Here is a 25,603-nt window from a genome sequence, read left to right on the forward strand (position 1 = left end):
TTGGAATGACAAACTAATCTTATTTTGTATTTAGTGCTACATTTCAAGATAATTTTCATCTAGTCTAATAAATAAATTAGTCAAAAGTGAATTCAAGAAATACATAGTGGGTGTTGTGTTTGTTATTTGATTACAATTTGTTTATTGTGAGGACCATTCATTGATTGGGTATGTTGTATTTCCCATATATTGCTGCTGACGAATCGATTCATTGCTCGTCTGATGATTACCAACGGCATTCCATGGTTGTCTCGGAAACACATTGGAGTTAATATATGCTGCAGAGCTACCACTATAACCAGGCGATGAATGGAAGTTGGAATGATAGGGAGAGAAATTGAAATGACCGTAGGGCGTGTAATTGTTGAGATGATAATTTGCGGGCGTTGTCGGCGTGCTCTTATTGTCGTAATAATTAGTATAATATTGGGGAGGAAATGGATGCTGCACATTTTTGCCAGCAAAATAGGAATTCTCAGTAAATTCATTATTGGGTAGATTAGTTGATGGAGTTGTTTGTGCATGTGATGTATTCGGCTGAACGTTAATGGAACTATTATAGGATTCGGTAATGGGCAACTGCGCTTCATGCTTATAAAGCTGTTGTTGCTTTTGATATTCTACATTTTCCGGCATCGGTTGTTGCAATATTGTTGCTGCATTACTTTCGACGCTTTGATTATGGTTATTAGTCTGTGATATTTGTGGTTTTGGTTGCTGCAAATCGCTGATGCTTCCAGTGCTCGTGAAAGAAGTTGTATCTGTGGCCTCGCGTTGTGGGCACTCTTTAGTAGCGGCCACGCCATTTGAGGTTTGTTCGGTAGATTTATCCGTCGTTTTTTCTGAAAAGTACATGTAAATTCATTTAAAATTTATTACAATTTTATTTTATTTTTGTTTGTTTGTTATACGCGCCACTTATTTTATAATTTAATGTTGTATATAACAAACAAAAAATGTATCACTAGCTCCTATTCTTGATGAAGACATGCAACCATACACATCTATCTCTGTGCAGTAAGATCTACAAACTAAATAAGGTAAAGGTAAAAGTGACAACGCTTTAATCTCAAAAATAACAAATTACGATTTAGAAGCTAGTATGTTTACAGTAGAAACACAAAGAAAGAACTATACAAATTTTGATTGAATCAGGTAAACTACAAATTCTAAAAATAAATTATTAAAAACTAACAGCTGTTGATTTAAGATTCGGGAATTATCTGAAGTTCTAATACTGATTACTGATTGTCACGACTATTTTTAAGTTTTTAAGTGTTATTACTTGTTTTACCTGGCTCTGATGACTTGGGCTTGGGCGTATCTGCATCACAATCAGATGTTATGTCAATCACGTCATCTTTGCTACTCTTATCATCGGTGCGCTTGGAAGTTGTCCGAATTGCAATAATTTTGCCACTATCCAATTGCATGTAGATGCCTTTTGTTGATTTTAACACCATAACCCTTTGTCCCGCTTTGAGTATTATGTTTGATTTCTCCGATGAATTTGTTGGAATGACAACATCTAATTAAAAATAAATGTGTAAGCGATTATTGTAAATGAATTATATTAAAATATGTATAGAGAGTAGAGTATATATAGTCTTTTAGTAATAGGAGAGGTATTAAAGTTAAATTTCAATGTCTAGGAAATTGCACAATCAAATTTCTCTTAACTGATTCAATAAAAGTTTAATATAACTCGATAGTCTCTCCATTACCTTAACCTCTTAAGCTAGTTGAAACTTTAAAGCAGTAAATCGAAATATATATCAATTCTTACCAAGTGGCAATGTCATTTCCTGAGCGGTCATGCCTTGCCTTTGCCACACTTCAGCAGGAATCCATCGTGTCGAGCGACCTCCAGTCACAGTACTGTTTGTTTTCTTTGTCTGAATTGGTTTTATCTACGATATATATAAAATGATATTTAATAATATAATAAATATAAATTTGCTACGCCTTACCGATGCGACGGGTCGAGTAACAACAGTGCCATCGTTGTTCACAATTTTATATTGCATTTTCCCTGAAGTATACGTGAGTTTTTGATTCACGGATGCTTTCTTTTCAAGCTCATAACTTCGATGTGCCTGTCTTTTCTCAGCTTGCGACAACTGTCTGTCCTTCTGATCAACCAGTAAACTTTCATGAAGGAAGGGATCTTTTGTTATATAGTTCTTATGCAATTCAATAATGGTATTAATTATGGGATCCAAATGGGTAGTTGTCGGAACTGAGGGATCGTCTTTTATCTTCGCTGTCGTTGGAGTTGAAGTTGGTGTTGAAGTTTCAGTTGCCGATGCAGATGTAGATGCAGTTTCAGTTTCAGTTGCAGGGGCAGACGCAGATGTAGTTGCTGATTCAGTTGTAGTAGCGGATTCAGTTGTAGTTGCTGATTCAGCTGGAGTTGCCGATGCAGTTTGAGCTGTTGACGCAGTTGCCTTGGCCTCATCAGATTTATCAACTTCACCCTCCGCACGCTCATCGTCTGAGCTGTAATCGTGGCATAAATTTGTGATATCTTTCATCGATAAATGTGCCTCTGGATTGCACTCATCAACAATTCTATCCGACATTCCTTGCTTTTTGATTTGTCGATCATAAATCTTCTTTTCCAGGCATTTATCCATGACAATTCTGTACACATAACACGGTTTTGTTTGTCCATAACTGCAACGCAAATATATTACGATTGATTCCATAAAAATAATGTTATTAACTTTACATACCGATAGATTCTATACAGCTTGTGTGTCGTGGCAAGGATTCCAGCTGGCATCAAATATGATAACTCGGTTTGCGCCAGTCAAATTGATACCCAAAGAACCCGCTCTGGTAGATATTAAGAAGAGCTTAATATTACGATTCGCGTTAAACTCATTTACAAGTCTCTCTCTTTCCTGTGAGGAGGTCGAGCCATCGAGTCCTTTGAAAAAATGTTTAATTACTAAATTTGTGATTATTAAAAAATAATTAAATACTTACGAAAATAGGAAAAATTGCGGATCCAAAACTCTGTGCTACCTGGCACATAACTTGATTTTAGGAAACCTTCGATTAGATTCAATGTTAGCAGACTTTGACTAAATAACAATATACGATCGCCCATAAATATGCTCTCCTTCATAATGCAAAAAAATATCTCCATTTTAGGTGAATTGGATATTTGGTCGGGCACGTAGTTCTTCATAATGTCAAGAGCCCAGGAACATGAGAACTCGTCATTTCTTTTTGGTTTGACGACTTTCTTTATTGCGTCATTGTTAATACTGTTAAGGCTCTTTGTAGAATTATCGCCAGCATTTAATGCGTGTTGTTGATTTACGGGAATAGGCAACGTATTTCTTTCCACAGTTTTGATTTCATTCGTATCCAAATCAACAATTTGCGATGAGCCAGTGATAGTTTCAAAATCTTTTGTCATATTCGTATCTGTTGGCTTTATAACCTCCACATAGCTCGGCTTCGACAGCATTGTAGAATCCAACCAATAATTGCCTTTGCCTTCTGCATTGTAGTTACTATAGTTGTTGAGTTGATCCTCCTTTTGCGCGCAGTAGCTATGAGATAAATATAAAATATATATTATTCCCGATACGATTGCATATATGTAGTGTTCTATTTACAATATGAAACATCTTCGATCATCTAAACGATCGACTATATATAATTTAGAATTTAAGATCTATTTCGCGATTCTTCTATATTCGTTTCTTTAAAAACTTATTTTAAAATAAATATTTGAAAATCTAATATTATTTATATGCAAATGAGTTTACCTTTTATCTGCGTAGTTTTTATTTAATTCAGAGTTAGCAGAGTTATTAAAGCCAACGTTAGTTGTCGGTTGATTTGGAGGTCCATTCAAATTAGGTTTGAGTTCAGTGCTCTGAGAGATTATTGGTGCAGCAACATTACTCGCTCCTGGCTCAACGCTTGAATTTGCAGAGGCCTTGGCAGATTCTTCATCAATTTCTAAATCTAAATCAGTCTCACATTTTTTTAGAAAGTTGTACAAAACATCGGGATGATTCCAAATCTTACAACAGACTGCAAAAGCTTTCAATGGATTGGGAAATGCCTTCTTACGCACCACATCCGTCATGAAGGTATCGTAAAGCTTGCGTTGAAAAGGCGTCATTCGCACGAGGATAACATACTCCAACTTTTGTGGTAAAGTTGTTTGGAGTACAGTATGTGAACGTCGTTGCACAAAACCCAAAAGCAAAGAATGCAGAACATGCGCTCTATATCTCATTAGCTTGATATCATCGGGAGTCGAGTCGACACATTGACCATTCTGTATTGGCCTCTCAAACATGTTGCAGAACTCAGTACGAGTACCAAGATAGTTAGGACGCACAAAGTCCACCATGCACCAGTACTCCAATAAATTATTTTGTAGTGGATATCCGGTGAGAACGATGCGACGACGAGTTCGTATTTGTTTCAATGCAAGTGAGATGCCAGCATGTGAGTTCTTGATGCGATGTCCTTCATCGCAAATTACCAAGTCCGGACCGGGCTTTACCAGTGCTTCAAATGCCATATTCATTAGATCCTTGCTCGTATCATGTGCATCATGGTGCAGATTTTTCCCCTTCTTCTTGCGCGTCGTTACCAACTTCAGGGCGAGTAAGCGAAACAATTCGTAGCCTATCAATAGAACTCCACCATTGTGCACCCAATTCAGAATTACCTTTGCTCGAGCAGTCAGATTTTTTTGCTGATCGTTCAACACAAAAATATCGAAATTACGTGGACGAATGTTGTGATCTTCTGAGTGGCGTGGTATCCACATATTGAACTCGCTTAGCCAATTTTGTAGAGTATTAATTGGCATCACGCAGAGCACGGTCTTGGCCGAAGTGTGTCTTAAAAATATATCACAGAAGGAAACAACTTGCAAGGTTTTGCCCAGCCCCATGGAATGAGCGAGTATGCAACCGAAGCCGCTGGATTTTTGAAATCTTCTTGTCGATTCAATGATGTTGTCGTATAAAAAACGCACGCCGCCAATTTGATGGGGTTTGATAACTTTAGCAATCTGAGGAGCCAAGTATAACGTTTCTTCACCCTCGGGGTGTGCAATATTCACAACAACTCGGCCATACTCATCGGGTATATTATACATATCCTTGACATGCAAACCACTGTTCGTAGCATCGTCACTTTCATTGTAATCCTCCTCCTCTTCCTCCTCCGACAACAATATGCAATCATCATCAGAACTATCATCAATTGTAACTACTTCATTTGTTGGTTCGTTGCTAGTGTCTTTATCTAAAACATCATCCATGCTGCAACTTAAACTACTGCTCGTTTCATCACATGTCACTGATGCCAATTCATCATCCGGCAAGACAATAGGATTATCTACGGGACTCTTAACTTCATCAGAGTCTTCAAAGTTTAAAATGCGAAAGAAGTTCTGTTGCACGGCCTGTTTGCGAATTTCTCGCATCGATTTCTGTTGATCGGCAACTCGAGCTAATCGTTCCGATTCCTCGCGTTGAGCTGCCAGCGTTGTCGTATCCAAATTGTTCTCGTTCATCACATCTCGTATATTTTTCCTTAGATGATTATTTTTCTTCTCCTCAGCTGCTGTTGCAGCTGACAACATGTTCTTCTTGTTGCTTGCATTCTCATCCTTATTTTGTGTATTTTTTCGTTTTTGACCATGGGCAGAAGGAGGCACAAGTGATGGATTGTTGGTCGTTGCATCCGGCAAACTTTCGTTGGGTGCGTATGGATTTAAGATAGAGGGCATCATGTTTCCTATATTAGTCGTGGCAGTAGTTCTTCCTCCAATATCTAAGGCGTGGTGATTCGCCATCAACTCGGAACGATTTGCCAGCATTTCCGCATGATTCGCTAACGCATGATTGGCAAGCAACTCTGCGTGATTGACAAGCCTTCCCTGTTGATTTGCAATCATTTCTGCGTGATTGGCAATTCTCTCCTGATGATTCGCTAATAATTCTGAATGGTTGGCAATCCTCTCCTGATTGGCAATCAACTCTGCGTGACTGACAGTTCTTTCCTGATGTCTGGCTAACATTTCCGGATGATTCATAATCCTCTCCTGATTAGCAATTAATTCTGCATGATTGACAACTCTCTCGGGATGATTGACCATCAACTCTGAATGACTGGCAATCCTCTCTTGAAGATTAGCTGACAACTCTGGATGATTATTTGACATCTCTGGAAGGCTAGGCATCAAATGTGGATGATTGGCAATCATCTCGGCATGACTGGTCATCAAATTACGATGGCTTAACATATTATTTGGCGTTTGATAACCAAAAACATTTGTACGAGGATCCGGCTTAGGTATACCATCATTTTCAATCATGTTCGTATCCTGAACACGGCCCTGATTTCCATCTTCCATTTTAAAACTTTGCATTTACCTACAAATACAAAAGGCACATTATTAGATATGTTAAGATTTTTAGGAAAAATGTCCATATGATAAAACAAATCTCATCCATATAAATTTATTAAAACTTTAAATTTAAATATATTTTACAAATCGGCACAATTTGTTCAATCTGAGAAGGATCAATGTGTAAATTTAGAAATCGTTTAGTAAATAAAAAGTGGCAGACATGTACAACATTTCACATTTCCCAGTCAGAGTATTCAATCGTCGGATTATAAAAAAACTGTTTAAGTCTTTCTTGGGAATCATTAATTATGCTAATAAATCACAGCTCATAGGGAGGTAGATCCTAGTAGTTGTATTATTTTGATTGCAGAGTAATTTTACACATAAGTAAATATTTAAAAAGTCAAGTCATGGAGTAAATGATTGTTTATTTTAAATTAAGTACTTACCAAATGTCTTATTTATAGAATGTTCCTTACGTCGTATTTATATGATTTCTTTTGTAATGGATATATAGCATTTTATTCCAAGAGAATCGGTGTTCGTTACACATGTTACACACATAAACAAAACACAATTATTGCCGGCGACTCAGAATTGAGATCAAGTTTTTAGTTTTCATTATATGTATGTACATATGGAGGTATGAAGACATGTAAGTCTGTATAATCATATGCTTCGTGCATAGTTAACATAGTATATCAATTGTTTTCTTCATATTGTTTACATTCACAGGTAACTACAACAGTTCTATGAAAACCATGACAGCTCAATTGCAATAATTTCTTAATTGTTTTCAATGTTCAAACAAATTTCGCTTTTCTCATGATAAAAATATGTATATCTACTGTATTCTATTTAATAACATACATACATATTTTCATGCATTGTGTGTATATCGATATATCGCTTAACACGAGTCTGGTATAATACCGTAATTATAATAAGGAATGTAGATAAGCACGATTATTCTGATTCAGATATTATATTCTTAAATTTAATTTAATTGTAGAGGTGGTTGAATAATTAGATAACTAAAGCAGTATATTTTTATTTGGAAAATAATTTCCCTCCCACAATAACAGATTCATTTCGAAAAAGAGCTTCTATTGTTTAATGTTATTTGTGCAATATTCCCTAATATTAAAATTTAACAAATCTATGAAGTTGTCTTGATAGAATATTTTCCAATACTAACTAATACATTACATTTAATATAATAAATATAGCTTCTTTCATACAATCAACCTATTTTATTTTATTTGGCGTTAAAAAATGTATTTGCATATAGTATTAATATTATTTATTTGCTCAATTTAAAATTAAAAATACAAAAGCAAGCAAATTTGATCATTGTTTTATATATCACTCGATAAGTGGAAACGTGTTATTTAAATTTTCGATAACTTTCTTAACCAATGCAAAAGCAACCCTGCTTCGATTAGACAACCGGAAACTCACAAAATATTAGTTCTTTCCTTTTCCCTATTGGTAGGGTAAATACATGTTGGTGATTTGATTTTATAAAAAAATACCAATGTAAGTGAATGAATAAAATATAAATGTGCGTAAACTAAAGCTGATTTTAATTCACAGATGCCACGTGAAATCAAAGAAGTAAAAGACTTCCTGAACAAGGCCCGTCGCTCCGATGCGCGTGCTGTGAAAATAAAGAAGAACCCATCGAACACCAAGTTCAAGATTCGTTGCTCCCGCTTCCTTTACACGCTCGTGGTGCAAGATAAGGAGAAGGCCGACAAAATTAAGCAGTCCCTGCCACCAGGTCTGCAAGTGAAGGAAGTCAAGTAAACCAGCAGAAATTTATACTTCAAACTTGTATTTCGATGAATATTCTTCGAGGAATAAAACATGGAAAAGTAGCAGTTTAAAACATAACACCTGTGTTTACTAATGTTCACGTGTATGCATCATTTAAATGTAGTATATAATATTCAAAATGTGTACGTACTCACATTTGTGTGCAAAAATATATACACGAGACTAGCAGTGCAAATGTTTGTAATGTTTGCAATCTTTGCAATTGTGTTGCTTGAGTGGTAAATAAGTTGTTGAAGCCCGCTTCCCCCACGTGAAACTCTGATACAAAAAGTTGACTTTGTAAATGTAATCAAGTGGGAGTATTACTTAATAATAATATAAGCAGCGCCGCAGGTGAGTCTGGGTTGAACTCTAGTTGGCGTAATAGATTTGCAACAATTCCACGTAACCAAAGGAGTTGAATTTTGAAGTTATCAAAGTATCAAGGTGTGCTATTTGCTTGATTCTTTTTATGAGCTGGGGATTTAAGAGGTTTACAAAGCGTTTTTGGCGTACAAATATATTTCGTTTCGACCGGTAAGTACTATGGAAGAGCAAACTTCAACTAATAACAAATAAATCATAGCATTAGATAGACTCGGCTAGCCAAACGTTTTTTGTTTACAAGGATTTCCGACATCATTTACATATTATTTGTAAATTATATGTACAAAGGGCGTTTTACATTTTCTTATTAAGATTGCAGAGATTGATGATAAAAAAATACATGTAAGCTGATCAATTATATATAAAATATAATTCTTTTCAAATTAAACAGAGATTACTTTTTTGTAACAATACTTAAAGATTGTCAAGATTTGGGATTTATGGATTTACGAACTATATGGTTCTGATGCATTCATCTGCATATTCATATTCAAAGGGAAAACTTGAACCGAATGATTATAGATTTTGGTTTCATATTTAAATTAAAAAATATTGTTTTTATTGAAGCGATTAGGAACGAGATAATAGAAGTTATTTTTAAATAATTATTTTTTTAAAAGAAATCATTTTTATTTTTATCTATTTAATTTTTGCTTTTAAATTAAAAAAAATAAACTTATAAATATCAGTGTTTCCAATTAAATATATTTTGTTTCATTTCCACCGTTTCAAAAAGTCCATAGCTTGTGAATCCAAATTCATGAACTTTGTGTGGATGACAACTCATGTATAAATCCAGCCAAGTGAACCACCACCCAAATTGATTAGTCCGGTTGTTCGTTGCGGTCGGAAGGCTAAGCGGTAATTGTGTTTTAGCGTATACATACATTGCAATTGGTTTCCGAATTTGGTAAAAAGTACTCACATTTTGCAGCAAAAAAATGGTAAGCACGATTCCTGAAGAAACTTTTTTTTATACTGTAATAATTTCATTTACATGTACTACTTACAACTCGCACATAATGCGATGATTCATTTAGACATAAATATGTAAAAAGTATATGTATTTTTATACATATATGTATGTATTTTAGTAGTATGCACTAAAAATATTTTTTTTTAGATGTATATGTACATACATTTTCGTCGAGAGTAGAAAGCTACATATGAATAAAGAAAAAAAATGTATATATAATTATATATTCATTTGTGTGTATGTATAAGTATACGGAAATGGATATATATTCATATATACACACATTTATATGTACATATGTATGAGTTCGGAAATATAAATACTTGGTATGGTATATGTATCTATGTATTGAAAGCATACATACATACATGTGCAGACATTAGTCAGAGTAGGCTGAGTAATGCTCATATTAATTCCAAATTTATCAATATGTATATATACATGAATGTGGGTACATCTGTTCACTTACGTGTGTGTACATGGTTTTGTATACGTACGTGTGTTTTGCACATGTATGCAAAACTTTCAATTTAATGTATATTGCGAACATATTGTATGAAATGCTTACATTACCCAATATAATTTGATTGAAATTACAAAAATACACTTGAATTATACATTTTTTTAATATAAAATATAATACATTACGAGAATCGGTAATTTGGGTTTTACCTACTGTATACCGGCAAATTTGAATAATGTATTTGAGTGTTACTATATACATGTGTATATGTGTCTGTGTATTTGTGTACCATTCCCATTCCAACACATGTGTGTTTGTATCATACGAATTTTCGCAAATGTGTGGGTAGATACATACATAGGTACATATCGCGGCACAAGGGTTGCACACTATGTTCCAAGTTTGTTTATTGAGAGATGGGCGCAAGAGGCGCAAAAGAAAATGGATGGGGAAAAATATGTTTGTTTTTAGCACAAGATTTTCAAAAGCGTTACATTATTATAAATAATTTGTTTTGGATATACAAAACAAAATGTAAAAGAAGAAATAACCATTCGAAGAGGCGTCTTGGGTGGGGTACAGTTGATACATTCGCGTATTCAAGAATTGTATAAGAGTACAAAGCTTGTCACATTTCGTAGACACATTTTATGACGAAGAAGGATGTGAGCATATGGAAATTATGTTTATTATGAAGAGGAGAGAAGAAAAGAAAAGAAAAAGATCCAACTGAATAATTGGCATAACTGCGCCCCATAAAAGGCAATGTTCGATTTGCCCTTATCTCGAAAGCTTTTAGATACTTGAAAATTGTTGATATAGACGCATATATGAAGTTGATTGTCGAACGTGATCGTGTGATAGTAGGACAACAAACAAAGCGTCACCAGATGATAGCACAGTTTCACAACAGCTTAAGGTAGATTTGTGAGTGGAGAAAGTTCTTTGTTTCGAGATAATTCTTTTGAACTATACCAAAAATGTCCACAAACAAATATTTTTATTTATGTATTATAATTTCTCTTACAGGCTTCTGGAGTAACTGTCTCGGATGTATGCAAAACCACATACGAAGAAATCAAAAAGGATAAGAAACACCGCTATGTCATCTTTTACATTCGCGATGAAAAGCAAATTGATGTAGAAACTGTTGGAGATCGCAACAGTGAATACGACCAGTTTCTAGATGATATCCAGAAGTGCGGTCCCGGCGAATGCCGGTAAGTTACTTGAAAGATTAATTCGATGCGTTCTTAGAGGTTTTTCAATTTTTTTGCTATTATGTTTTTGCAGATATGGTCTCTTCGATTTTGAATACATGCACCAATGCCAAGGAACGTCAGAGAGCTCAAAGAAGCAAAAGTTGTTCCTCATGTCATGGTGTCCCGATACTGCTAAGGTAATTAGCAAACTTATAAACAAAACCACCGAAATACCATAATTGAAAATTTCCTTCTTGTATTGCAGGTTAAGAAGAAGATGTTGTATTCCAGTTCTTTCGATGCTCTGAAGAAATCCTTGGTCGGCGTCCAGAAGTATATTCAAGCCACTGATTTGTCGGAAGCATCTCGTGAAGCCGTCGAGGAAAAGCTTCGAGCTACTGATCGTCAATAGACTACCACACAAGATCGAAAGTATGCCTGTGCAATGCATTTAACATAAAATCCACAATGTGCATGAATCAGCGATTACATTTGTATTCGGTCAAGATCGCCAATTTGTATGAAAATTTTCTACATAATTTGTATTTTCAGTATAAATAAAGAAAATTAATTTAACAATTCCTTGGGTTTTTATTATCAATGACGTATGTATGTATAACTATACATACGTATATTAAGCACAATCACTCGAATCATAATCAAAACAACCACAAAGGCAGCGTAATAAAAATGCCCCATGCGTCATCAGGTGTCTGGCTGACTTCTTTCCGTCCCTAAGTGTGAGTCCTTATATAGATTGAATAAAATGGTATTCTGAGACTGGCTGAATAATGCAAGTCATGAGTCACGGAAATTTAACGGTGAATTTAAACTCAAGGCGAAAAACAAGTTTTTAGGTTCTCCGATAAAAAATTTCAAAACATTGATTTTTTTTAAACTATTATTATTATAACTATCTTAAAAGGTCTCAAATAATAATATTAAACAATTAACTTCAATATAGATCAAGAGACTTTATTAATCATTGAGACACTCAATATGCTTAAACACAAAAACAGTTGTAATTGAAAAGAGTATATAATTAGTCGAGTCTGTAAAAATCGTGGGCTTAACATATTTATTTTCATACTTCAGGTGCATATCTACTACATGTATATTTATAAATAAATTAGGAATTATTTTATCGGGATTAGTGCGAACAAATTGAAATAAAAACTATAAAATACTTTCAGTCAGAAACACAGTGTACATGGTGTTCTTAATAATGTTGAACATTTATCTGGAAGTATTTTTTTGTTTTTAAATTTCGTAAAATTTTATATAATTTTCGTTCAGCTTCTCGTATACTCTGTTTATTTTATAAAATAATATAATATGTATTACTTGATAATAGTAACTGTTCACGAACAAATTTGTTGAATAATAAATTTGGGTTTATGAATTATATTCGTTTATTATTGTAAATATTTATTTGTTAATTTAAATCAATTATTTTTTTTAACAAAACACTAAGTTTTGATTATAACATTGTAATACTACATACTTAAACCACTACAATTTGTAACTGGAATCGTAGTTCATTTTGTTCTCAACAATGGCGGCGATATGTTTACGTGTGACTCCGGAACAAGTGGAATTGAACATTTTCATAATATGTACGAGTCCGACTTTGAATTAGTACGCAAAGAATATTACCAAAGCATTGTTCGTGAAGACTAAGCTCATATATAGATTTGTGTCTTGCTATCATTTAATATGTTTATCAACATAATTTACTGGTATTTTTAAGGTGGGTAATCGAACCAATTGCTAAATGAGCAAGCACGATGCTTAGTTTGAAAGCGAAGTGCAAGATCTAGTTGGAAAGTCTGTACACACATACAGAAATAATTCAAATTTGAAAACATTTTGTACATCGTTCAGCTGAAGATACACATACATTCCAATTTGCTTATGTATAATTATTTTTTTTGTAATGATAAATTCTGTGTTTTTATAAAGTGTGTTGTTTGCAAGTGAAATTTATATAAATACGATGGCTTTCAAATGCATGTATACTTGCAGTAAACTATAAAGCGACGACACCTCTGCGAAAAATCGATATTTTTAATAAGTATCTGCGGACACACACATACATGCATCCATGCCAGTGTACGTACATGTATATGTATTTTTATATGTATGTATATACAAACACTACTTAGGAAAACCGCTGGATCAAAATCGGCTTTAGTGACACGAAGTGTGTAAATAAGTTAAATATTTGTACGCACATATGTGCAGAATGCTTGCTTTCCGGCTTTGCATAATTTGAATAATTAACTAAATACATAATTATTCTACACACTGCTGTGCATACACACATAATTAAGGGGCGTGGTGTTTGTATGTTTTTCTACATATTCGTCTACATCCACTGACATGCGAATGCGAATATGTACATATGTGGATACATACATCCATGTATATGTATGTGTGGTAAAATACCTGCAAGTAAAGAAACAAGGATATTCTACATCATTCTGGTTGAAAGATGACTGGCGATTTGATGCAGACAAATAAAACAAGTGTTGAAAGTCAACTAAGTAGGATTAATGATTAAATGAATAATTTCTGGATTAATAGTGATTGAATATAGTTTAATGAACTATGTTTATGCTGGTAAAGAAACAAAATTCAGATTCACTACTTTATGGTTCCATTGTATTCATGTTTACTCTTTGTTAGGGATTATAATCAATATAGCTGACTGACTTCTATTCGACAATTGGAAATTATAAATATTTTCTTTGTATCTTCCTTATTGGAAAATATCAGCACGCAACGCTATTCAAACTCAGTTTTTGTTCTTAATGCCTTTATCGACATCAAGATACTTTATAGAGGCCTCCTCCCCCACTTCACCATCTTCATGCATTACTCACTATATGAAACTTTTTGTGAGAGTGCATTAAACTTGTTCCGTTTATGTTTGAAAGAACCTCCAGACCAAAAAGATAACACTAATTGTCAGTGATATTGAATTACTCACACAGAGGTATATAAAAAACAAAAATGAGTAATTGATTGATGCCATTTTCATTATCAGAAGAAAGTAATTTTCTTGATCGTTAAATGGTTTTAATTGATCTTGATTTTAATACTGACTTCAGATCACTCGTATTTTAATCATATATTAAATGAATAAAATATCTTTTCGATTCTCTTTTTATTTTACAGAATTGAAACTAAGCTAAGATGAATCCCCAGCAAAATTTGAACATAGAGCCGTCGATGGTGTCGGAGGCGGGGCACATTCAAACTCAGTACACGGCATTCCAAAACTTTGAGCAATACACGGCGGCAGGATACTCAAATGCACCGCTCTATATCTCAAAGCCCACGGGCATGGGGACCCTGACACGCATGGGGCCACATTGCTCGACAATTGGGTCGCAGAACAAAGTGGAAACAGCTCCACAAGAAGTATCCATTCCCGGCATGGAGGGACATGCCTTGGTGCCGACCGTACGATACATACAGGCTCCGCAATTCGATGAAGGTGCCGACTTCGGTCTATCGGGCTTACCACCCTGTGGCCTAGAACCGCATTACACAGATGAACCGGTTGTTCCATATGGCTATACTGCCGATGCTACTTATGGCTTGCCGGGCGTTAGCGCGAATATGAAACCGTTTGCGTCGCGGCCGTTTGACAATAATCTCAATGGATCAGAGCAGGCAATCGATGCTCAATGTCGACCATTTGAGGGTCAAGGTGATTTTAAATTAGCTCCATTCCCCACAAGTTCATTGAACTCAGTACCACCGAGAATTGGTGAAAAAGAAGATTTCATTGGTGGTTCCGATAGTGATCTTTGTTCAACAATGAGATGGCGGGATCCGAATCTATCGGAGGTCATTAGCTTTCTTAGCAATCCAAATAATGCTATAAAGGCAAATGCGGCTGCATATTTGCAGCATCTATGCTATATGGATGATCCAAATAAGCAGCGCACAAGGACTTTGGGCGGCATTCCTCCTTTAATTCGATTATTATCATACGATGCACCCGAAATTCACAAGTAAGTAACGTCACAATTTTATAATTATTTGTATTTAATAACTGTGCATTTACATTTATTTCTACATATATTAAACTATTGGCAAAAAAAGATTAGTATTTCTTGTGTACAAACTTTAGGAACTTTCTTCTTTTAAATAGTCTTGATAATTAAACAAACGTATTCAGAAAAATTAATGGTAAAAGTAATATCTTTATAAAAAGCTCTCTTCTTATTAATACCATAATAAAGGTTGGTACGGACTTAAAAATTCTTGTTCTCAAGTAAACTTCAGATCAGTAGTTAATTAATAAAATATCAATATATTACAGCACAAATAAAGTGCAATGTTTTAGTTAGTGGCGCATAATTAAGTGCAGTGAAATAATTTATTTTGATTAACAATGGAATATTGATATATATCTCTTTACAGGAATGCTTGCGGTGCCTTGCGTAATTTATCTTATGGTAGACAAAATGACGAGAATAAGCGTGGAATTAAAAATGCTGGCGGGATTGAGGCATTGGTGCATCTCTTGTGTCGGTCTCAAGAAACTGAGGTTAAAGAGTTGGTAACTGGAGTATTATGGAATATGTCGTCATGCGAGGACATTAAACGGTCAATTATTGATGAAGCGCTGGCTGCTATAGTTTGTAACATTATCAAGCCTCACTCGGGATGGGATCCCATCTGTTCGGGTGAGACTTGCTTTTCCACAGTATTTCGCAATGCTTCTGGAGTCTTGAGAAATGTGAGTTCAGCCGGAGAACATGCCCGAGAATGCCTTCGAAATTGCGAAAACTTGGTGGAATCGCTCTTTTACGTCGTGCGATCGTCTATTGAGAAAAATAACATTGGAAATAAAACGGTAGAGAATTGTGTTTGTATACTGCGCAATCTCTCGTACAGATGCCAAGAAGTTGAGGATCCCAATTATGATAAGCATCCATTTATTATACAAGAACGAGCCATTCCATCGTCTTCAAAAGGTGATTTATATATATGTGATATATTTTTTTTCTTTTTTTTTAACTTTTCTTATATTTTTATTTTAATTTGTCATTAACTATTACTCACTTTGTTAAATGATCAGTTTATTGATAAATTATAATATTTGTTGCAGGCGAAAATTTGGGATGCTTTGGCACAAGTAAAAAGAAGAAAGACGCTGCTGCGAATGAGTCACAACAGGACTACATATTTTCCACGGAATATTCCAAGAGTACTGGCACAAACAATCCAACTGGCAAAGGCTACGAACAGTTGTGGCAACCAGAAGTGGTTCAATATTATCTCTCTTTGCTGCAGAGCTGTTCAAATCCTGAAACTCTTGAGGCAGCAGCTGGTGCAATTCAAAATCTTTCTGCCTGCTATTGGCAGCCTAGTATCGACATTCGCGCTACGGTGCGTAAGGAGAAGGGTCTTCCGATACTCGTCGAGTTGCTGCGAATGGAAGTCGATCGTGTGGTTTGCGCTGTCGCCACCGCGCTACGCAATCTGGCAATCGATCAGCGCAACAAGGAGTTGATTGGCAAATATGCAATGCGTGATTTGGTGCAAAAACTGCCATCTGGCAATGCTCAGCACGATCAAAATACGTCGGACGACACAATCACAGCAGTATTGGCAACGATTAATGAAGTCATCAAAAAGAATCCCGAATTTGCACGCTCCTTGTTGGATGCAGGCGGCGTGGACAGATTGATGAATATCACAAGACGCAAAGAACAATATACGTCGTGTGTTATAAAGTTTGCTAGTCAAGTTTTGTACACAATGTGGCAGCACCATGAGCTGCGTGAGGTCTACAAAAAGAATGGCTGGAAGGAGCAAGATTTTGTGAATAAACATTTTGCCGCACACAGTAGTAGTACCCCGCCAAGTTCACCAAATAATGCCAACAATACTCTGAACAGACCAATGGCATCTCAGGGACGAACGCGTTATGAGGATCGAACAATCCAGCGAGTCCCAAATGCTTCTTATCGCAACAAAGAAGCAGCCGGCGGAGGAGGAGCAGCAGGAGGAGCTGCTGTCATGTCCAACAACGATACGGCATTGTTGTCGGAAATGGTTCGAAAACAATTATAAAGTGTATATTGTTTGTTAATTATTTTATTAGTTGTAGATACACACACATTCACACTCACACACATCCACACACAGACACTCTCTCAAACACACACACATACACACAAACTATTCAGCTCTTGCAATAATGAAGAGTGGACAAAAACAATTGTGGTTTTACTTGGGGCTTTATAATTTTTCTAATGCCATTGGGACACGATGTACATCGTAATAAACGCAATCGTTGAACAATATTGAGCTGACGACAACTTTTGTTTCTTATTGAATAAATACAAAAGTTCACAAGAATTTGGGCCGTAATAAAATAATAATAATAATAAGTACATATCAAGACAAAATAATAAAATTTCCGACTTTTTAGACACCATTTATCCGATTGTCTTCAAACACGCCAACACATTTTACAGTTTACATTCTAAAATATATAAACATTTTTGTACTCTTCATTATTCAATCACATTTGATGTGCACAAAAACCCATGCAAAAGTTAGAATCAGTATAAAACCCCAAAAAGAATTGCTTTTATGTTTTCTTATGTTATTGTATTACAAACTTATCGTTTATTTTGTGTATGCGTTAAGATTTTATAGCATTGATTATAATAATTATAAGTGGTGGAATTAATTCACCTATTATGTGCATTTGACTACAAAATAAAATAAGATCATTCATGTACATCTTCTATGTGTTTACTTAATTTGAGGACTTGTACTAACTATTTAGGCAAATTTTCTTCTTGATAAAAGGCAACTGGTCTAGGGTCTTTTATGGTTGGCCAATACCCATAGAAAATATGTATATGATTTATTTATTTAAAATAAATCTATAACTTACTCCATTTGAACGACAAAAGACCAATCGATGGGCATGCATTTTACTTACGATGTTCGATGTTGGAATAAGAGGAATCCCAGTTTTAATTTTCGAATCAGGCATCGATACCATTGCTTGCGCACTGCATCCCTGGCGCTACAAGCAGTGTGCCCAATAATTAAATAGTAATTGTTATTTTTCATTTAATTTATTTTTAATTTTGACGTTAATAAACTTAACAAACCATCATACGCAAGAAAATTGTTCTGTAAATTTTCTTAGCTCATAATTTTAAATATAATAAATCAAAGAAGTGTGACCAACCTATATGTTTGGAAATCGTCCCTTGCGGTATATTTTTGTAACGCAATAAAGTACATCTTAAAACTCTGCGTGCGGTCACGCTGAGTATAAGTCGGCTTTTACATTGTTTTTCAATCCACATTGTTTTATATCCACGAAGATATGTTCACTCGAAATAACTAATATTTATAAAATGGATTATGAAAGCTCATTGCCTGAGCTCGGTGGTAATTTACTTAATAGATAAATCGGTAGATTAGTGAATGCTTCTGTTCTACTTACTAAACATACATACATACATGTATGTTTATTTGAACGTATGCATATACATATGTTTTTATTTAGTTGCATATATGTATGTATGTACATAAAGAGCGTGTGTATATATTAAAAGTATGTGCAGAGACGAAATATTTTCGCATAAATTTAAATGTGTGCGTGTAAAATGAATACGTATGGAAAAAGACGAATAAAATTATGAATGCCTAGTGAGCAGAATTATTGTGTACATTCTGCAAATACGTGCAGACATACATATGTAAATATACCTTTCTTGTGTGTGTGTGTCTGTGTGCGCATATGTCGGAAACATGCCAAACCTACGATAAGCCAATAAACACAACTACAATGATACATATTTACATATGCATGTGTGCCATACCTTTTTTGCCGTATATGAACAACATATGAGTGTATGGTGTTTGTGAGCAATACGAAGCAAAAACTTAAGATGCTGATTGCATACTTTTTATATGCATCCACACATACAAAATGAATGTTCTAACATGCATACATTCATATTTATACAACTCTATATATAAAATTGTTTGTGCTGGCGGCCTCAACGACTGATTCATCAACGCGCAGTCCCCAACCGTAAAAGGTAGAAAGCTGCATTTTTCACAGTAGTTTCCTTTTATGACGTAAGTTGGCGCTGGAAGGGGAATTCGAAACAGGACGGAATATCAGACTAATTTCGCCCTCAAAGGGCCCCAAAGTGGGCGGCAAAATGTAGCATGCAATTTTTACTGTATTTCAAATGCCGAAACATTTGGTGTTTTTGTCAATTTTAAATAGAGTTGTAAAAATGTTTGCTTTTTATTATCGAATATATGTATATTTTATACATAAAATTTTTCAATAGATAACCTATCACAAATTCTCTGAATTTGTTTTGATTCTCGTTAGTTTACTAGACGAATAACTAGATTCCTTTGTTACTCTTCATATATACATACACATATATGCATAAGGCATCTGTTTTAAAGATATTTACCTAGTGAGTGGATAAGTATGTATATATACACATATTTAAGTGCATTAAGATTGTTTTTTTTTTCTTGTGAATAGTCTGTGTTTGGCAAGAAAGCTGCAGTGTCTCAGAAAGGCTTGCAAAAGTGATTTATATTATTTATTTATATTAAATAAATTCAATTTCTACTAACCAATTTATTTTTAAATTTAAATTAAGAATATTTAAAAAAGCGAAAAAACAATTTTTTTTTTTAATTTTATGTATCGACATAATTATTACAACGTTAATGCGTATTTTTTTAGACCTAATGGCGCTGAGCTGTAATGAGAGGCTTGAGCTGCTGGAGTCACTTTTAAGTGAGCCAGACGGCGACAAGAAATTGAATCAAAGCCTCAATTTGGAAGACAATTTCAAGGGTCATCAGTTTTCCATGGATGCATTATTGGATACATTTATCTTGCTCTACGATGAGTGCAGTAATTCATCCTTGCGTCGCGAGAAAAGTGTATCCGACTTTCTTAAGCTTGGTTAGTATTTCACATTTAAAGACAAAAGCTAACACAATTAACTTAAATCTCATGAAAATTTTCAGCAAAGCCTTTCGTGCACATTGTAAGGAAGCTGCGGCTAACGCGTGAGGATTTCGAAATATTGAAAATAATTGGTCGTGGCGCCTTTGGTGAAGTTTGCGTGGTACGCATGCTTTCATCCGAGAATATTTTCGCCATGAAAATATTGAACAAGTGGGAAATGCTGAAGCGTGCAGAGACGGCTTGTTTTCGTGAAGAAAGAGATGTGTTAGTGCTTGGCGATCGCCAGTGGATTACAAATTTGCATTATGCGTTTCAGGATAATATCAATTTGGTAAGTGGTAACAACTCTTCAATTGATGTTCCCAAACTAAATGTATCTTTCATTGCAGTACCTGGTTATGGACTATTACTGCGGCGGCGACTTGCTGACACTCTTGAGCAAATTCGAAGATAAACTGCCCGAAGACATGGCCAAGTTTTACATCACCGAAATGATATTGGCCGTGAATAGCATTCATCAACTGAAGTATGTGCATCGAGACATCAAGCCAGACAATGTGCTCTTGGATAAAAGAGGACATGTGCGTTTGGCTGACTTTGGTTCGTGCTTACGACTGGACAAAGACGGCACAGTCCAATCGAATGTCGCCGTGGGCACACCCGATTACATATCCCCCGAAATACTGCGTGCCATGGAGGATGGCAAGGGGCGTTATGGCACCGAATGCGATTGGTGGTCACTTGGCGTGTGCATGTATGAAATGCTGTATGGCGAAACGCCATTCTACGCGGAGAGCCTGGTTGAAACCTATGGCAAGATTATGAATCATCAGAATTGCTTTAATCTGCCACCAGCTGAAAGTCAACAAAGCAAATTATCCGATGCCTCGAAAGATTTACTGTGTAAACTTATATGCATACCAGAGCAACGACTGGGTCAGAAGGGTTTGCATGACTTTATGACGCATCCGTGGTTTGAAGGCATCGATTGGAAGAATATACGTAATGGCCTTGCACCTTATATCCCCGAAGTGTCCAGTCCAACGGACACATCGAATTTTGATGTGGATGACAATGATGTCAGGTTAACCGACACCATCCCACCATCGGCGAATCCAGCATTTTCCGGATTTCATTTGCCTTTTATTGGCTTTACATTCTCACAAAATGGCTACTCGACAGACTCGCGGAAATTTGATCAATCCAAAACATCGGGTTTTGGCGATACCCTTGAAAGTTCTATGCTGTGCAGTGAACTATCCAAAGATTCCGATAGCTCGAATGAATTGCTGAACAAACAATTGAAAGCATTAAACGAACAACTGTTGCAATCGAAGCACGACAAAAGCGATCTAACTGCGAAATACAATGAGGTTTTGGAACGTCTAAAAACACAAGATGCTGAACTCAAAGAAGCAATCTCACAGCGCAATGGTGCAATGATGGAGTACTCGGAGGTGACCGAAAAATTGACCGAGCTGCGCAACCAAAAACAGAAATTGTCGCGACAAGTGCGCGATAAAGAGGAGGAGCTCGATGCGGCAATACAGAAGAATGATAGCTTACGAAACGAATTGCGCAAGTCGGATAAAACACGTCGAGAGCTTGAATTACATATTGAAGATGCCGTCAACGAAGCATCAAAGGAGAAGAAAATTCGGGAGCATGCCGAAGAATGTTGCCGCAAGTTGCAGAGCGACTTTCGCAAGTCGGTGCCAAATGTGGACACAACGGCACCAATGGGTTCGGGCATTGCAGGCTATGAAATCGAAAGAATTGAATTGCAATATGCTGAGAAATTGAATCATCAACAGGCACGTCACAATATGGAACTGGAAGCGCTGCGAGATCAGCTCCATGAGATGGAAACAGCGAACGCTATGCTGTCGAAGGAGTTGCAGCAAACGCATGAGAAATTAAAGACTACGTCCATTGATTCAATGGCGGAATCAGCTGAAACGATTTTGGAATTCCAAAAGCGTTACGATTTGGAAAAATCAACATGGGTTGAGGAGAATCAACGATTAAGTGCAGAGGTTAATTTGAAATCAAAGAATCTGCGTGACTTGCAAACGGAGGAAGTGGAAATACTGAAAGAGTTGCAAGTGAAACGCGAAGCCATAAATCATTGGGAGCTGCAAATGGCCGAGATTATTCAATGGGTATCCGACGAACGAGATGCTCGCAGTTATCTACAAGCGCTGGCCACCAAGATGACAGAAGAAATCGAATACCTCAAACACGTCGGCACATTTAATAATAACGCGGTTGATCACAAGAATTGGCGCAATCGTCGATCGCAAAAGCTTGATAAAATGGAACTGCTTAATCTGCAAAGTGCGCTGCAACGCGAAATCCAAGCTAAGGCATTTATAGCTGAAGAATTAAGTCAAACGAGAGCTGAACTGATTTCCACGCAAAAGGAAGCTTGTGATTATAAGAAGCGTTGTGAATCGGTTGTATACGATTTGAAGAAAAAGGAAAATGAGCTAAGGGATTTGCAGAAGGCCGATCTCGATTATTCGGAATCATTTTTGCATAAATCTTCGCATCACAATAACGCCTTCTTTAAGGATATCTCCATTAACACAGATGCCATCGATGCGACTGAATCTTATGTGAATGATGGCAGGGACAATATTTCGACGTCATCGAACCTGTTTCAATCATCTAACGCGGGCATGCTTTTCAATTACGAATCCAAATACGCACTTAAGGCTACCAAGGATAATTTAAGTAGTAAGGCATCTACAAATAATGACGACATCCGATCGGAAAGTAGCTTAAATTACGAGGACACGAAGAAGAAACCTTCAGGCAATACTTCCATACATCAATTTTTGGTACGTACTTTCAGCAGTCCAACCAAGTGCAATCACTGCACTTCGTTGATGGTTGGCCTGACCAGACAGGGCGTCGTTTGTGAAATTTGTGGCTTCGCCTGTCACACTGTCTGCTGCCAAAGAGTGCCGACCATGTGCCCAGTTCCTATGGATCAAACAAAGCGACCGTTGGGCATTGATCCTACGCGAGGAATTGGCACTGCATACGAAGGCTACGTGAAGGTGCCCAAGTCGGGTGTTATCAAACGAGGATGGATTCGTCAATTTGTTGTCGTCTGCGACTTTAAACTATTTCTGTATGACATCTCAACGGATCGTTGCGCGTTACCAAGCGTCAGTGTCTCACAGGTCTTGGATATGCGAGATCCCGAATTCTCTGTTGGCAGCGTCCGCGAAAGTGATGTAATACATGCAGCCAAAAAAGATGTTCCATGCATTTTTAAGGTTAGTACTAACATTTGAATTTAACCAAATTTTATTGTTCTCATTCAAATATTTTTATTTTGGTATATTAGATCAAAACAGCGCTCATTGAAAGTGGAATCTCATTAAATACGCTGATGTTGGCGGATAACGAATCTGAAAAATCCAAATGGGTTATTGCCTTGGGCGAACTACATCGAATATTGAAACGAAATAATTTACCAAATACGGCCATTTATAAAGTCAATGAGATCTTGGATAACACATTATCCATAATACGTAACGCTCTATGCTCGGTCATCACATATCCCAATCAAATTCTGTTGGGAACAGAAGATGGATTATTTTATTTGAATCTGGATCAGTATGGTGAGTACATTCCTTGAGTAAAATCACGCCAAATTCTAACAAATCACTTTCAGAAATTGCTCGAATTGGTGAAACGAAGAAAATCCTTCAATTGTGGTATATTGAAGAGGAGCAGATAATTGTCATTTTGTGTGGTAAACAACGTCATTTGAGACTGCTTCCCATAAGAGCATTGGAGGCCAGTGATGTTGAATGGATTAAAGTCGTAGAGTCTAAAAATTGCATTTCCGCGTGTACCGGCATCATTCGCCGTTACCCCAGCATTGTTTATTCATTTATCATTGCTTTGAAGCGCCCCAATAATCATACACAAATTATTGTTTACGAAATTAATCGAACACGTACAAGGCACCAGAAGACATGCGAGTTCACAATTGGTTATTTAGCTCAACACGTTCAAATACTATCCGATATGCGCCTTGTGGTCGCTCACCAAAGCGGGTTTACAGCTTACTTCCTGCGGGGAGAAGCAACTGCAATGTGTAAGTTTTTTTTACGAAGCTATATTCATAAATAATTAAATCTAAAAAATTAAATTCTTATAGCTTTGGTTCACCCGGAGAATCAGTTGTGCGCGTTTCTTAATTATTCTGGCGTTGATGCAGTCAGAGTAATTGAAATATTAAGTCCAACTGGTGGCACTTTTGGCGAATACCTCTTAGTATTTCAAACCCTCGCTATATATGTGGATCTACAAGGACGCAAATCGCGTGACAGGGAAATCATGTATCCAGCTTTCCCTACATATATAAGTGAGTATTATAATTAATGATTAATGTTCCAATAACCGTAATCACTACTATTTTTATAGCTTATTCTGATGGCCATTTATTGGTTTTCTCGGAGACTCATTTGGATATCTTTAACACACAAACATCTGAATGGGTGCAATCAATTGGTATCAAGCAGTCACTTCCACTGAACAACGTTGGCAACGTTGTCTTGACATCTATTAACGACACACCTTTGATCGTTTACTTGGCTAATATTCATACAAGTAAGTAAAATTCTTTCATGATTTACAGCATTATATCTAAATTCTCTAATATCGTTTCTCAGAGGGTCTTCTACAACATCGCGATAGTGACCGCAAGGGAGTCAGCAATATCAAACGTAGATTCTCTATCAGAGAAATAAATAAAACAGTAAAAAGGCAAGCTTTGTTTCAATTGTACACGTTTTAAATGTAATTTTATTGCAAATTTAAATATTGATGTTGCAGTGATCGGAGATCAAAGATGATATCAGCACCATCAAACTTTAACCATATTTCGCATATGGGTCCTGGAGACGGTATTCAAAATCAACGTTTACTGGATTTGCCAACAACTTTGGAGACAGCGGAGCACACTAATAAGCAACTCATATCTTCATTAAATTCCGTTAACCAATTGAGAAAATCGAATTTTCTGGATCAAAGTGAGTTTAAAATAATGTTAATATATTTCTAAATTATTAACTGATATCGATTTCCTCCAGCTGATGGTAACTCTGAGGATTTTGGCAATGACAATATACCCTCCAGGACTCCCAGCCCAATGGGGGCGTTACTTTTTGACGATCTTAACAATATAGATTAACTTGTAATACTCATATTTATTCAACCCATTTTCGAATAAAAATTTGTCAAATTATAATTGCCTTCTGCATTTTATTTACTTTTAACCATTGTATATTTTTTGGTTTGCATGAAGTAGAGGTAAAAAATTTAATTTTTCCAA

General features: G+C 35.9%; 5 protein-coding genes and 1 long non-coding RNA gene across 7 annotated transcripts; 4 read left to right on the forward strand and 2 right to left on the reverse strand.

Annotated features, from left to right (window-relative positions):
- Positions 1-9: 9 nt before the first annotated feature.
- LOC117568190 (helicase ARIP4) lies at positions 10-7,260 on the reverse strand. The gene is given in 9 exon segments (XM_034248648.2): positions 10-842; positions 1,295-1,528; positions 1,787-1,910; positions 1,971-2,676; positions 2,736-2,750; positions 2,752-2,932; positions 2,992-3,566; positions 3,786-6,422; positions 6,850-7,260. Coding segments are annotated over 8 exon segments (5,169 nt in total). The 5' UTR covers positions 6,419-6,422; positions 6,850-7,260; the 3' UTR covers positions 10-141.
- A 554-nt stretch (positions 7,261-7,814) lies between these two features.
- Positions 7,815-8,296, forward strand: LOC117569914 (60S ribosomal protein L38). The gene is made up of 2 exons (XM_034251257.2): positions 7,815-7,939; positions 7,997-8,296. The coding sequence occupies exon 2, from the start codon at positions 7,997-7,999 to the stop codon at positions 8,207-8,209; it is 213 nt and encodes a 70-aa protein (XP_034107148.1). The 5' UTR covers positions 7,815-7,939; the 3' UTR covers positions 8,210-8,296.
- Positions 8,297-9,386: 1,090 nt separating this feature from the next.
- Positions 9,387-11,825, forward strand: LOC117569913 (cofilin/actin-depolymerizing factor homolog). The gene is made up of 4 exons (XM_034251256.2): positions 9,387-9,549; positions 11,074-11,264; positions 11,338-11,443; positions 11,512-11,825. Exons 1-4 carry the CDS (start codon positions 9,547-9,549, stop codon positions 11,656-11,658), a joined length of 447 nt encoding a protein of 148 aa, XP_034107147.1. The 5' UTR covers positions 9,387-9,546; the 3' UTR covers positions 11,659-11,825.
- Positions 9,470-10,128, reverse strand: LOC127565739 (uncharacterized). Its single transcript, XR_007955089.1, has 2 exons — positions 9,865-10,128; positions 9,470-9,765 (listed from the first exon to the last, which is right to left on the reverse strand). It is a non-coding gene; the product is annotated as an uncharacterized LOC127565739 (long non-coding RNA).
- Positions 11,826-12,862: 1,037 nt separating the features above from the next.
- On the forward strand, positions 12,863-18,018 carry LOC117569183 (catenin delta-2). Of its 2 annotated transcripts, none has more exons than XM_034250251.2 (4): positions 12,863-12,996; positions 14,427-15,271; positions 15,684-16,240; positions 16,375-18,018. In XM_034250251.2, exons 2-4 carry the CDS (start codon positions 14,445-14,447, stop codon positions 17,340-17,342), a joined length of 2,352 nt encoding a protein of 783 aa, XP_034106142.1. In that variant the 5' UTR covers positions 12,863-12,996; positions 14,427-14,444; the 3' UTR covers positions 17,343-18,018. The 2 variants fall into 2 exon arrangements, with proteins under 2 accessions (XP_034106142.1, XP_051861808.1); XM_052005848.1 differs by lacking the exon at positions 12,863-12,996 and adding an exon at positions 13,245-13,358.
- Positions 18,019-18,554: 536 nt separating this feature from the next.
- On the forward strand, positions 18,555-25,519 carry LOC117568264 (serine/threonine-protein kinase Genghis Khan). Its single transcript, XM_034248752.2, has 11 exons — positions 18,555-18,686; positions 20,017-20,241; positions 20,307-20,578; positions 20,637-23,534; positions 23,606-23,882; positions 23,936-24,364; positions 24,428-24,634; positions 24,694-24,879; positions 24,942-25,035; positions 25,105-25,301; positions 25,362-25,519. Exons 1-11 carry the CDS (start codon positions 18,653-18,655, stop codon positions 25,460-25,462), a joined length of 4,920 nt encoding a protein of 1,639 aa, XP_034104643.1. The 5' UTR covers positions 18,555-18,652; the 3' UTR covers positions 25,463-25,519.
- The last annotated feature ends 84 nt before the right edge of the window (positions 25,520-25,603 follow it).

Source organism: Drosophila albomicans, chromosome 3, assembly GCF_009650485.2.
Source record: "Drosophila albomicans strain 15112-1751.03 chromosome 3, ASM965048v2, whole genome shotgun sequence".
In the NCBI taxonomy this organism is placed as follows: domain Eukaryota; kingdom Metazoa; phylum Arthropoda; class Insecta; order Diptera; family Drosophilidae; genus Drosophila; species Drosophila albomicans.

What these genes read in the sequence shown, in the direction of transcription:
- LOC117569914 (XM_034251257.2), top strand. Translation starts at nt 7,997, where the DNA reads ATGCCACGTGAAATCAAAGAAGTAAAAGACTTCCTGAACAAGGCCCGT.
- LOC117569913 (XM_034251256.2), top strand. An exon ending in TGCGGTCCCGGCGAATGCCG is followed by an intron (nt 11,265 to 11,337) that starts GTAAGTTACTTG and finishes ATGTTTTTGCAG; the next exon opens with ATATGGTCTCTTCGATTTTG. An exon ending in GGTGTCCCGATACTGCTAAG is followed by an intron (nt 11,444 to 11,511) that starts GTAATTAGCAAA and finishes CTTGTATTGCAG; the next exon opens with GTTAAGAAGAAGATGTTGTA.
- LOC117569183 (XM_034250251.2), top strand. Translation starts at nt 14,445, where the DNA reads ATGAATCCCCAGCAAAATTTGAACATAGAGCCGTCGATGGTGTCGGAG. An exon ending in GATGCACCCGAAATTCACAA is followed by an intron (nt 15,272 to 15,683) that starts GTAAGTAACGTC and finishes ATCTCTTTACAG; the next exon opens with GAATGCTTGCGGTGCCTTGC. An exon ending in CATTCCATCGTCTTCAAAAG is followed by an intron (nt 16,241 to 16,374) that starts GTGATTTATATA and finishes TATTTGTTGCAG; the next exon opens with GCGAAAATTTGGGATGCTTT.
- LOC117568264 (XM_034248752.2), top strand. Translation starts at nt 18,653, where the DNA reads ATGGATTATGAAAGCTCATTGCCTGAGCTCGGTG. An exon ending in ATCCGACTTTCTTAAGCTTG is followed by an intron (nt 20,242 to 20,306) that starts GTTAGTATTTCA and finishes GAAAATTTTCAG; the next exon opens with CAAAGCCTTTCGTGCACATT. An exon ending in TTCAGGATAATATCAATTTG is followed by an intron (nt 20,579 to 20,636) that starts GTAAGTGGTAAC and finishes CTTTCATTGCAG; the next exon opens with TACCTGGTTATGGACTATTA.